The 12,886-nt window shown below is 38.6% G+C and overlaps 1 protein-coding gene across 1 annotated transcript; it reads left to right on the plus strand.

Annotated features, from left to right (window-relative positions):
• The first annotated feature begins 8,226 nt into the window (after nt 1-8,226).
• LOC143656775 (interferon omega-1-like) lies at nt 8,227-8,856 on the plus strand. The gene has a single exon (XM_077128622.1). The coding sequence runs from the start codon at nt 8,293-8,295 to the stop codon at nt 8,854-8,856; it is 564 nt and encodes a 187-aa protein (XP_076984737.1). The 5' UTR covers nt 8,227-8,292.
• Nucleotides 8,857-12,886: the final 4,030 nt, after the last annotated feature.

Consider the following 12,886-nt stretch of genomic DNA (forward strand, 5'->3'; position numbering starts at 1 on the left):
ATTAAGAAAGTGTATGAAGCGAGGAAATTGTTTTCTTCAAACAGCATTTATTTCTTATAACTTAAAAATTAACAGTAGAATTTTGTACAAAATATGATATTAAACACATGTTTAATGGACAATAAATACTTAAATACTGTGGACAACATAAAATATCAATAATTTAAATGGTAAATAAAAATAATAAATTTTGTTCAGTTATAGCAAATGGAAGATGGATTTCTTTGTTCTGAATGGCTTATGACTCCATAAAATTTGCCATGATCCATTTTTAATCTGGCATAAACATAGGGATGATGATTGCACTCTCAGTCTTGGAAAGAGCAAATGAGTTGACCAGATGAACTGTTTTGAGAATCACATGTCCATTCTTTCCGGAGGTTTCCTTTGAGGTTCTTAATGAAGAGAAAGCACCTTCTGATTTCAACCCAGACCACCTTCCAGGCACAGAGCTATTGATTCCATTTCAGATTCAGCCTAACTACGTGGAAGTGTCTCCTCACAGTCAGTCTGGAATTCTTGCTTCACAAGGGAGACTGATTTAATTCATTTCTTTCTCCAATCCTGTCTCCAGATCATCCAGGTGCTGATGAAATCCAAAGAGGGATGTATCCAGCAGGGTCTCATCCCAAGCCACAAAGGAGCCACTTGTGATAAAGAGGTTGAAGATTTGATAACAGCTCAAGCAAGACAGTGGTGGTAGCGTCTTCTCAAACTGGATCCAGAAAGGATTATTGGAAAGTCCTTTTGTCTGATGGGTATATTCCTAGCCTATTGCATAGGGAACTAACAAGAGTTTTATGGGACCTCTATAAACTAAACCACTACAAGTCTGGACTAAAGGTGAGAAGGGACAAATAGAAAGAAAAATATCTTCAGGGGCAGAACTACAGAAGCTAAGGACTGAAGTCAAGAACCCTAAGGCTGGGAGTGCAGGCCCACCCATGCATTTGGAGAGTGGAGTTTGCCCCAAAGGCAGAGGGTGGGCCTTCCACCTCACTGTTCAGGAAGAGCTGAGCCCCAGACTTGGAGAGTTATATCTTAGCTGCTGTGGTAGTCAGAATAGCAGAATTATTCTGACTAACACAGCAGCTAAGATATAACTTAGAAATTATAGTTTCTAATACACTCTCCCTTTTTCTAACTGAGGTGTGCTGGTTTGAAACTGTTACCCATCCCAGAAGCACCATGTTCTTTATTTTAATCTTGTGGGTGCAGATATATGGTTGGGTGGGACTTTGATATTAGGTTGTTTCCATGGAGATGTGATCCCACCCATTCAAAGTGGGTCTGTTTACTGGAGTCCTTAAAGAGGGAGATATTTTGGAACAAAGCACAGAGGCTTGGAGACAAAAAAAAGCCTAGGACAATAAAAGTTGAAATCCAGAGTTTGCCCAGGAGAACCTAAAAGAGGACCCACAGATGCTTAAAGATAGAAACACCCCAAAGATGCTCAGAGAAGACCCAAAGGACACACAGAGGAAATCACTGGAATCTGAAGCTGAAAGCCACAAACCAAGACCAAGGGTCAGCTATGGCCTTCCCAGCTGAGAAGGGAGTGATATAAGCTGGCAGAGTTTCTTCAGAGTCCAGCTATCCTCCTCTTGATGTCTTAATTCGAACAGTTTTCATGGCCTTAAACCTTAAATTTGTAACCTAATCAACACCCTTTGCAAAAGCCAATCCATTTTTGGCATTTTGCACTCTGTCAGCTTTAGCAAACCAAAACAGAAAGAGAGGTAGATGAGAAAGAGGCCAGCCAAAAAAGGGAAGGAAATAAGGATAACTCCAGGACAATCAGTGGTACTACAGAAGAAATATGTCAAGAACACATGCTACCAATATTAAATACTTTAACCAATGAACATGAGATTATTTTTTATTTAATTCTTCTTAATCTCTTTTAGCAATATCTCATAGTTTTTGAAGGACAGGTCTTTCACATCTCTGATGGATAATTTCCTGTGTCACCTTGGCTAGATCAATGTGGCAGTGGTTTGGACAAACAAGCACTGGCCTGACTGTTGCTGTGAGTATATTTGTCATTATCAGTTGATCACAACTATGGCTGATCACATCTACAATGAACAAAGAAGAATGCCTGTGGCAATGGGAGAAGCCCATTCCAATCAGCTGAGGGGCTTATGGGAGGAACTGGTGTTTTCAGCAATCAAAAAGGAGAATTTCTACCTCTCCTTCAGCCAGCCAGCTTCTCCTGAGAAATTCATCAAAACCTTCTTCACCAGAGTCCAACTCATGTCCTGCTCTATGGAATTTTGTCTATCCCTACAGTCTCGTCTATCTTTACAGTCATGGGAGGTTATTCTTACAGGAAAACCCTTAATATTTACATATGTGTATATATATCCTGAAACTTCTATTTCTGTGATGAATTTAGAAGAGGCTGTTGTGAAAGGAACTGTTTCATTATTTTCATTTCAGACTGCTGGTGTACAGAAAAACAAGTAATTCTGTACAATGATCTAATAATATGCAACAATTTTGCTGAATTCATTTATTGCTACGAGTAGTTTTCTTGTGGAATCTTTGAAATGTTCAATATTTAAGATCATGTCTTTTGACAACAGAAATAGTATTACTTTTTTCTTTCCGATTTGAAAGACCTACATCTTTCACATTTTTGCTCACATTCAGTTCATATTTTGCCTGTCTTTTCATACTGGGGATGCCGTTGTCAGATCTGCTGAATGATAGTTGTCTTACAAGTATTTTCCCATCTAAACAGAATCTGACAACATAATGATGCCGCACAATATTCAGAACGCAGCTCCACACTGCATGCCAGTGAGACTGAGTCTAGAATGCACTGACGTCTCCTCGTTCTTTCCATTTCTCAGGGATGCACCAATAGCTGGCTTTTCTTCTCCTTTAGCCAGCTGTGTAGAATAGTAGACAACTAGAAAGCAAGTGTAAAATTTTATTCAACTTTGTGTCCCTGGCACCTAACTCCACCCCTAGTATGTAGTATATGGAAGGAGCTCAAACACTCTTTATCGGGTAAACAATAGCAAAATGATAAAAATGCCACCAAAAATTTCTAGTAAATTTGCAGGTCAAATAAATACTGAATATGAAACCATCATAGGAAATAAAAGGACATTACAATCTAATTATTTTATTATATGATATAGCATTCAATTTTATGCTTGAAATATTTAGAACACAGAATGAAGAAGTGAAAATATTCAGGGTCCGGTCACACATGTGAGGCTTCCTCTCACTTCCTCGGATTCTCCCACACTTTCCAGGGCCCACAGTTTAGAAGCAGAGTAAACTTCTTTGGCTCACTCAGTTCTTCAATGGCACATGAAGCATCGCTCATGCTGCAGGCACCGAGCAGAGGACGGGGTCCAGACCTTGGGCTCTTCATCACGGAGCTCTTCTTTCTACAGCTGAGTTATGTTCTGAGGGATCAAATTCTATATCTACTCATGATACCCATCATAGTATGACTGGTGCTGAGGGTTCCCACTCCCTCTGCATTCAGTGCTTTTCATGTTTTTTTTTTGTGTGTGTGTGAGCAAAGCTTTGGGCAATCTTTATATTAACAAAGAGTGTGAAGCAAAAATTGTTTACTCAAATGGCATTTATTTCCCATAACTTAAAAATTAACAGTAGAATCTTGTCCAAAATATAATATTAAACATACATTTACTCTATGATAAATATTTAAATTTTTAAACAGCATAAGTATATCAATATATAAAATTAAAATAATAAAATGTGTTTAGTTATAGCAAATGGAAGATGCATTTCTTTGTTCTAAATGGTTCATGAACCCATCAAAATTGCCATGATTTATTTTTAAATCACAAAAGCAGTGATGGTGATTGCACTCTCAGGCTTAGAAAGAGCAAAGTAGTTGACCAGATAAAGAGTTTGGGAATCAGCAAATCCACAATTTACAGAGGTGTCCTTGGAGCTTGCTAATGAGAAAAAGCACCTTCTTATTTCAAATTGAACCACCTCCCAGGCAGAGAAACTGTATTGCTTCCTTTCAGATCCATTCTGATGCCTCAGAAGTGCCTCCTCACAGCCAATCTGGAGCTCTCACTTCCCAGGTGTCTGATCTTCCTTCATTTCCTTCTCTAATCATGTCTCTAGGTCATCCAGGTGCTGATGAAATCCAAAGAGGAATGTGTCCAGTAGGGTCTCATCCCAGGCCAGAAAAGATCCACTTGGGGTGAAAAGGTTGAAGCTTTGCTGGAGTAGCTCATGCAGACCAGTGGTGGCATCTTCTCAGACTGGTTCCTTACCGGGAGTACGTGAGGAGATCAGAAGTCATTCCTGCACCTCAGACCTACCAAAGAAGGAAATGCTCTCCATTTGACTCCACAGTGTGAAAGCCATGGCTTCCAGACCAGACACAGGCCAGACAACAGGTGGGGAAGGGGGAGAGCCTCAGCAGAGCCATCAGCACAAAGCCTGGGAGGGCCCCTGGGGAGCTGGTGACTCTGCAGAGCTGCCTGGAGAGGGAGCCTCGCCTCAGCATGTGGTGGAGACACTTGGTGCTCACAGCACACAAACCTTCATTTTCTGGGTTTTCCTATTTTACCCCTTTACTTTCCCTTCTACTTATGTGTGTGTGTTTGTGTGTGAACTCAATTAAAAATGAATTTTTATCGACACAGGTACCTCATGGGGGATCAAAATCAAGAACTTCCAGTGCAGCATCTGCCACAGATATTAAATATATTTTTTTCATAACTTCTTAGGGGTTCCTAGGAAAAAGTCTAGACAATATCATAGAAGGGGGATTTTGGGGACTGCAATGGTACCTAGAGCTTATCATGACATCACTTCATTACATCCGTAAAGATTTCTTTTATAATACTAATATTAATGGCCATATTTTATTATATACAGACTCGCAGTAAAGTGTCCCACAAACTTAATTTCACTGAATCTTCACAGTTTCCATTTCCAATATAACCATCTTAGTCATCTATATTTTATAGATGGAGAAACAGAAAATTTAGAGTGGCTCCTGAGCTGGACAAAGGTCAGGATTTATTCTGCAATTGGTGGTAAACCCTACATGGTACTCCATCTACTTTAACCCTTTAGCCTTAAGCCTTTGGCTACTCTCTGCACACTGGTAATGAAGTAACTACCCTAACTAGTCATTTGACTTCTGACCTCTCACTGGACTGTGAGCTCCCTGAGGGCAGTAACACTGTCCCTAGATTCTAGAGCAGTGTCTGTCACAGGGGCAGACACAGGAGTCTCTGCCCCACAGCAAATACAAAAAGGAGTAAATATTCCAAAGAGTGTGTAACCTTGCATTAAAGAACTCTGTTGGAAATATGAAGGATTCTGAAAACAAAGATAATAAAGACAAATATAAAATGGACACTTTAAATTTCTTGTTAATTTCTAAAAATATCTCATGTGGGAAAGGGCAGTTTCAGAGATTCATTTGAGACCAAAGGCTAGCACCATTTGTTTAAAAGACAGAATTGGAAATCAGTAGGTGTTAAGCGAGGCCTATTCTATCCAAAAGGATTCTGGTCAATCTAGAAAGAGAGGAAGATGCTTCCAGTAAATAGAAAAATGCTAGTGTTTATATATGGCAGGGAAATGCCTTATTCAGTGGTCTTTCCCTCTTACGGTTGTGGCAGCAAACTCCTGGGCTAGGCAGCCCGGGTTCAGGTCACAGCTCTAGTTCATCCTGGCTTTGAGACCTTTGCCCCCTCACTCCTGTTACACGGAAATGACCATCATTCCTCCTGCGTCCGGATGCCCTGAAGATGGTTGTGCGATGTCCTTATAACAACATCTGGAAGAAAGTAACACAAGCCACATCCGTAATGGAGAAAAGCAGCCCAGCCGGGTATGGAAGTGAGATGAATGTTTCCCGGTGATGACCTGCCTCCATTCCTTTAGTTCTCAGTTCCCGAAAAAAACAAAACAAAATGAGTTTATTAGTAATTTCATCTTTGTGTGAACTTGAATATGTGTATGGAAGTAATGCCCAGGGTAAACGCGTAATGTCTACTAGCTCCTGAGATATCTGACCTCTCTCACATTAATTAAATGGCCATTCAGTGTACAAGCCACTCTTTGTGGAATATCAGTTGGTGAGACTAAATCCATGGGTCTGGATCATCTTTGTGGTCAGGGGAAAGATAAAACAGGGAGAGAGAGAGAGAGGGAAGGAGAGATGGAGGGAAGGAGGGAATGAGAGGAAGATGGAGGAGGGGGTGGATGAAAACAGAGGGAAAAGAAATGGAAAGAAAGATAAGTAAGAAAGAAAAAATTCCCTGATCCTTCAAAGGTGAAAACTAGCCTTTGAAGAAACAGTCCATTTTAAAGATCCAGCTGCCCTCCTTCTGGAGCTGTCTGTGGTTTCACCAGTCTCATCCACCTGCTGCGTTGAAACCTGTTATTCTGTGTAACACCCCAGAATCGTGGTGGTGTCATCAGCTGCGTCATGTTGTCTTTTCAGGAGGGTAGATGTCACTTCCTCTTTTTTAATTTTCAGCATTTGCTTTCCTTTTGCCTTTGTGCATTACTTTTCCATGACATCTTCCTTTTATTTTCTAGAAATTAAATGTGAGCCGACTACCTGATACCTCGAAAATCATTCAGAGAATATTATTTTCCCATTCCATTTTCTCTTCTCTTTTTTGCAACAAACCTCAAAGTGAAATTAGAAATATTGCAGGGGCATTAAGAAACTTTTAATCAGTGCAAAGACTAATACCAAAGAAGAGGGAACAATTTTTTAATTATGTAAAATATGTGAAAGAATAAATGGATTAATTTGTCATTATTTTGATGCAGTTAGGAAAATGGACTGGGCTGCACAGCGTCTCTGCCATGTGCAACAAAAGAGCACAGTGCACACATTCTAACCGCATAAGCATCTCAACGTTATTAATTGTTGCCCTGTGCTCATTTTGAGGGCAGGTTAACCATCTTGGTATAGCCTGAGCTCAGTACAATGATGGGCAGTTCAGTACTATCTCAATTAAGTAGAATAAAGAAAATCAGATTTGGCAACCGGACTGTCATAAAGCTATTTATAGTATATGAATTTAATAATGATAGAGAAATCTTCCCTTATGAAGAGAGGAGGCTATCAGACTTAGTATACAACTGAAAAAAAGCGTATGTCACTATTGACCATTCTGAGCCATTCATATATATATAAACTATATGGTGATGCTTAAATTAAGAGGAGGAAATTTGGTAGATTAAATAATACAGACTCATAAGAACAAAAATTCCACTCCCCACATCTATCATCATGAAATACAGGATGGTATCAAGGGTTCTGTGAAAGGTAGGCTGGCATGTTCCCTATTTTCAGGGAATGACTCTAAAAAATGTGTAGGTGTTGTAAGAACACTAAATGAAAAATTAAAAGTCTAGGCCATGAAGAGAGGGTGGACTACATTTGTGGAAATACAGGTGAGATGAGGGATGCTTTAAGGAAGGTCACAATAATGGTGCACTTGAGTGTATCTCTGTGAAATTGGAAACAATTATCCAACTCTCTCCGTCCTTCCAAAGAACACAACTGTGCATACACACACAGACACATTCAAACACATGCATACACAACTAATTCCCCTTTGCCTGACTTCATTATCCACTTAAGTGGGGGCAAAGATACTCACCCCCACTGAGTTAAGAAAGAACCATGTTGTGCTCTTGTTATGAGATCTAAACCTTTCATCATCTACACCAGCATGAACCAGATGGAAGTTCCTATGGGTTGAAGGAAGTCTAAGGAGCCCTTTTGTTTTAGATCACCAAGTGCCTGGTATTGAGGAAAGACAGAAATCACAAAAAAACATATCTAGGCACATAAAGGACATACCTTTCATACCTGATTAGTATTTCAACACTCCCATGAATGATATCTAGAGTGGGGGATAAAAGATTTTTAAAAAGCATAGGAATAATTTCTTCAAAGTTCTTCTTAACATGGAAAAATGGACACAGATATCTCTGTCAATTAAAAATTGATGTTTATTAAAATGTAAGCATCCCACTGGATTGGAAATTCTAAGATTTTAAAGTGTAAACTGAACTTTCAATGTAAAAATACAGAAAGAATTAGAACTGAAACATCTTCTCAGGCCCCTGAGGAGATTGGAAATTCCAAAATGGGGAATAGAAATATCTGAGGGAGTTTCAGAAAATGAAAATGCTTGTCTTCATTATTTAAATGGCACACACGGAAGAAGGTCCTCAGAGAACCTGGTTCGAAGCTCACGGTCCCCCATCTCAACCAGAAGAGGGTCTCCTTGGAACTCACCAATGGCTTTTTCAGTCCCTTCACTGATGGTGTTGGTGATGATCTTCTCCAGCCCCATCAGCTCCTTCAGCTGTGACCTGCCTCAGAGCCTTGACATGGGAAAGCAGGAGACCCTCACAGTGTTGGCACAAATGGGGAAGATCTCCCTTCTCTCCTGCCTGAAGGACAGGACTGACTTCAGATTCCCCCAGGAGATGGTGGAGGCCAGCCGGGTCCAGAAGGCCCAGGCCCTGTCTGTCCTCCACGAGATGCTCCAGCAGATCTTCAACCTCTTCTACACAGAGGCCTCTTCTGCTGTTTGGAACACAACCCTCCTGGAACAACTCCTCTCAGGACTTCACCGCCAGCTGGAGGACCTTGAGACCTGTTTGCTGCAGGAGATGGGAGAAGAAGGATCTCTCCTGGGAATGAAGGACCCCACACTGGCACTGAGGAGCTACTTCCAGAGGATCCATCTCTATCTGCAAGAGAAGAAACACAGTAGCTGTGCCTGGGAGGTTGTCAGAGTGGAAATCAGAAGATGGTTTCTCTTCATTCATGTACTCACAAGAAAATTCAGGAATTAGGAAGGAAATGGATTCTCAGACATGATCATCGAAGCTCAGACTTATGTTCCAGTCATTTCAAAGTCGATATTTATTGCTTCATCTATAAAATAATTGGATTCAAAATTAGCAATTATTTATCAACATTATTAAGCCTATATAGGACCAATATTTTCAGAACTGTCAAACTTCATCCAATGTCACATAACTGAACTTTATTTCCTAAAATATTTATTTATTTATTTAAGCATTTCAACAAATTTATGATTTTTGTGGATTTTGTATTTATATGTTTTATTTTAATATGTTCACCTTTGCTTTATAATGAATATTTACTTACTGTTTTAGAAGTTTAATAAATTCTTATTTAATTTGTTTTAAGACATTTCTGATCCTTAAAAAAAAAGAACGTTCTCTGAGCTGCTAATTCTGCAAACTAAATAGAAAATCATGCAGTGTAGTGGACTCATCCATTCACTATTCATTCATTCATTCAATGACCTTTGAGAGAGAACCGTGAGCGAGAGATGACCACTCGCTGAGGATCTGGAGCTTACACAAACAAAGGATATAGATGTAAAAAAGTATTTATAAAATTAGTTCGTTTGGGACCTGGGCTACACAAGAAAAGCCAAACATGCCTTAGCAGTGAATATCACGGCAAGAGCAAACCGTTGGCTCCTGTGGAAATATCAATGGGATCTAAGAGTCTCAAACAAAATACCTGGGCGTGTGTCTCTTTCCCATTCCTTTAGATGATGTCTTTGTACATCATTGTCAAAATGGTCTCGAAGAATCTAGGTCGAGCAGCCTTAGCCATTCAGGTGTAAATGAATTTTTTGATATTCTAGATAATAACTCATTAGATAAATGAGTTTTCTTTGATATTCTAGAACAATTCCTGCTACAGATTCAGCTTTCTTGACTTGTCCATCCTTGGAACTCAGGACTGTAGATACAGACCAAACTTTCGAAAAAAGTTTATGTGCATTTTCTAATACTTGGGCTTGAATTGGATACAAGGTAACAAAACAACAAATACTCTTGGATTGGTTCCTTCTTATACATGAACTGTCCCTATCAGATTGTATGTAAAATTGTTCTTTAAAAACAGGACAACTCATTTTATTATTTTGGTCCTATACAGTTTGAGCCCTTCTGATTGCTGTGAAGAAATAGGTTCAAACATTGAAAGCACCACCCAGTACAAGGCAGAACTCACAGGCAGAGAGTCAGTAAGGCACACACTGTCTCCATTCTCCTCTTCCTGTGGGAAGCAAGGACAGGTCACAGCTGAAGCAGAGAATCATTTCATTGGGAAGAAATCCACTCAACTCTGCTGCTCTCTCTTTTGATGGGGACCTCAGGGCAGTGCCTAACCAACCCCATGGGAATGAGGACTTTTGTGTTATGAGATGAACCCTTACTGGAGAAAAACAACTTGCAGCTGGCTGTCAGCCTCTTAGGGGACTTGTACACAGTGGTTAGATCACCTAGAGTCCCGCTGGGCAGTGGAGCTACTTCATCGCCTTTCCCACCAGGTCTTGTCCTGCTGGCCTCTGCTCATCTACTGACTCATGTCTCTAATCAAATTTGAGAAATGATATTTCACTATATCTTTAAATATTGATTCTTTTGCAACTATTCTTATTTATTCCCCAAGAGTACCTATTAGGTACACTTATTGGTTAGGAACTCCATTCAATATTTTCATTAACACCTTATTTTCTATCAGCCTTTTCATGTCTTTCTAATTGCATTTCTTCATTTAGAGAAATTTGTTGTTTGATTTTATCTAAGGACTACAGTTCTGATCTGTTATTCCTATTCTTTCTCCCTTATATCTGGGTTCTAATTTTGCTGCTATGTTTTTAGTTTCCTTGCTATCTTCACTTCTTAGATCTCTTCTTATCTCATTCTGTTATATTTCAGGTTATGAAAATGTGTGTATGAATGCAAATGGAAGGCTTACCATGCCCTGCCATGCTTTGGATTGATCCTTTGAAGAACAAGTTATTCCTAATATTGTCTTCATTCTATGAGCAAATGCACCCTGATTTATAATGTAATTTTACTGAGGGCAAAAACATGGTAATTTCAAAATTTCGGTTGTGAAGCCATCAATACAGAGAAGAATTGATAACCAATCCTAGATTTTCTAAGCTCAATCTTCTTACTTATGATGAATAGGTCTATTAATGTAAATTTTAATTATGTCACCCTGGAATGCATATGGATTTGGGGATATATTTGGTTGGGTGTGAATGATGGTGCTCCAACTTACTAGCATCTAAGTTTGTTGAGCTTACATAGTAGGTGCTCAGGGAATGATAGTCATTATTATTTACTGGCAGGGAATAAAGAATACATTATGGTAGCTAATATGTGATGATTTTTGGCGATGGTTTATAAATAAAGAGGTTTGTTTTCTTTTTTAAATTATAGTGCCCAGAGACTTAGACACTAATTACCCTTTAATTAATATTTTCCAATTCTTTTCATCCGTCTTATTTTTCTATGTTATTTCTAGAAAAATATACTGTTGCTCTAAATTTCAAAATGCAATGTGTTTCTCTTCACATTTTTGTATGTCTAGAAATGAATGTTGAATGTTCTATTTACTTTCATTTTAGTTCCATATTTTTTATGATTTTGTTATGAATTGTGTTTATTTTATATGTGGATGCTGTTTTTAAATTTTAACACTTTTTCATTGCATTCTCATGACTATTACTCACTTTCCAAAGCTCATGGTTAGAATATTGTGACTTCGCCAACTTTCCCTCATCTAGTGTTGTTCTACCTCCGCCCATTGCTTGCTTTTCTCTTTTTGCGTTATTTGATTTTAGGCATTTCCCCTATTGAGAGTAATTATTATGCTGTTTTTTAAATGAATCAAGAGGTTTTCTATTAATAGGGATGTTTAGGCAGTTTATTTTTAATATCTTAATCTTTTGCTTTTGGTTCTCATTCCATTCCTTTATGCTTTACGTTTATGTTACCTTTATATGCGTTTGACACTTTTCATACACCCTTCAATTCTTCAATGGTCATTAATTTTAAGACAATATATTTTAAAAATCAACTTAAATTATCTCAGTTTTTCCATTAAATATTTCATCAATTTTAACGCAGTCTATGGCTCACTGCCAGTTCCTTCAAGAATGGTACTTTCCAACAGGCATGATATGAATAGATACATTTGGGAATTTAAGTTCATACATAAACAGGTGAGATGGTTGAATAACTTAGTAAATAAAACTGATTCCTGTTGTGTTATTTTATTCACAAAATGATATTAATTTTGAATGCCCTTACAATGAGAGTAATTTGATGCACTGTGCTATATTAGGGACATATTCTGAGAAATTTCCAGAAATTTTGTGGTCAATAAGGTAGTAATCTACTAGGATTAAACAATTCTCATATTAAAATGAAGCATATGAATGTAAAGCAATGCAACTAACATGCTGACCTAGTGTGTAAACTGCCTCTGAGTATAGTTCCATGTTCGAAATGGAAAACATTTTTGGTTGATGATAAGTTTGTTGCCATCATCACCACAGCTTCTGCATTTTTAAAGACTTTACAGTTGAAGCTGTAGTGAGGTACACTTATACTTAAGGAAAGAGCTGAAAGGTCTTCTTGAGTGCCATGTGGACTGTCCCTTTCTCTTGGCTTCACCATAACTTTTAACCAAGAACCAGATGAATTGGCTGGGTCTGAGTTAGAGTTGAAGGACCAGAGCTCACCTGCTTCATCTGTTACTGTGAGCCTTTAATGAACTTTTTCTTTTGGCGACTTGTCATCCAACCTCAGACTGGATCAAGCTAAAATAAGAAGGGCACAGAGATTTTAGGCAACATTTCTTCTCTGTGCTCCATGTACCCCCATCTTTGGAGTCTTCCTTTACATGGTGAAATATCCCTTAACCAAACATGAGCAAACCTAGAGTTTTACTAACATCTGCTGAATGTAGTTAAACGTGGCTCAAAGGCTGGGCCAATTGATCTCCCTGCCATGATATCCATTTGTAATGAAGGAAGTATAT

The sequence above is a fragment of the Tamandua tetradactyla genome, chromosome 2, assembly GCF_023851605.1.
Source record: "Tamandua tetradactyla isolate mTamTet1 chromosome 2, mTamTet1.pri, whole genome shotgun sequence".
Lineage (NCBI taxonomy): Eukaryota > Metazoa > Chordata > Mammalia > Pilosa > Myrmecophagidae > Tamandua > Tamandua tetradactyla.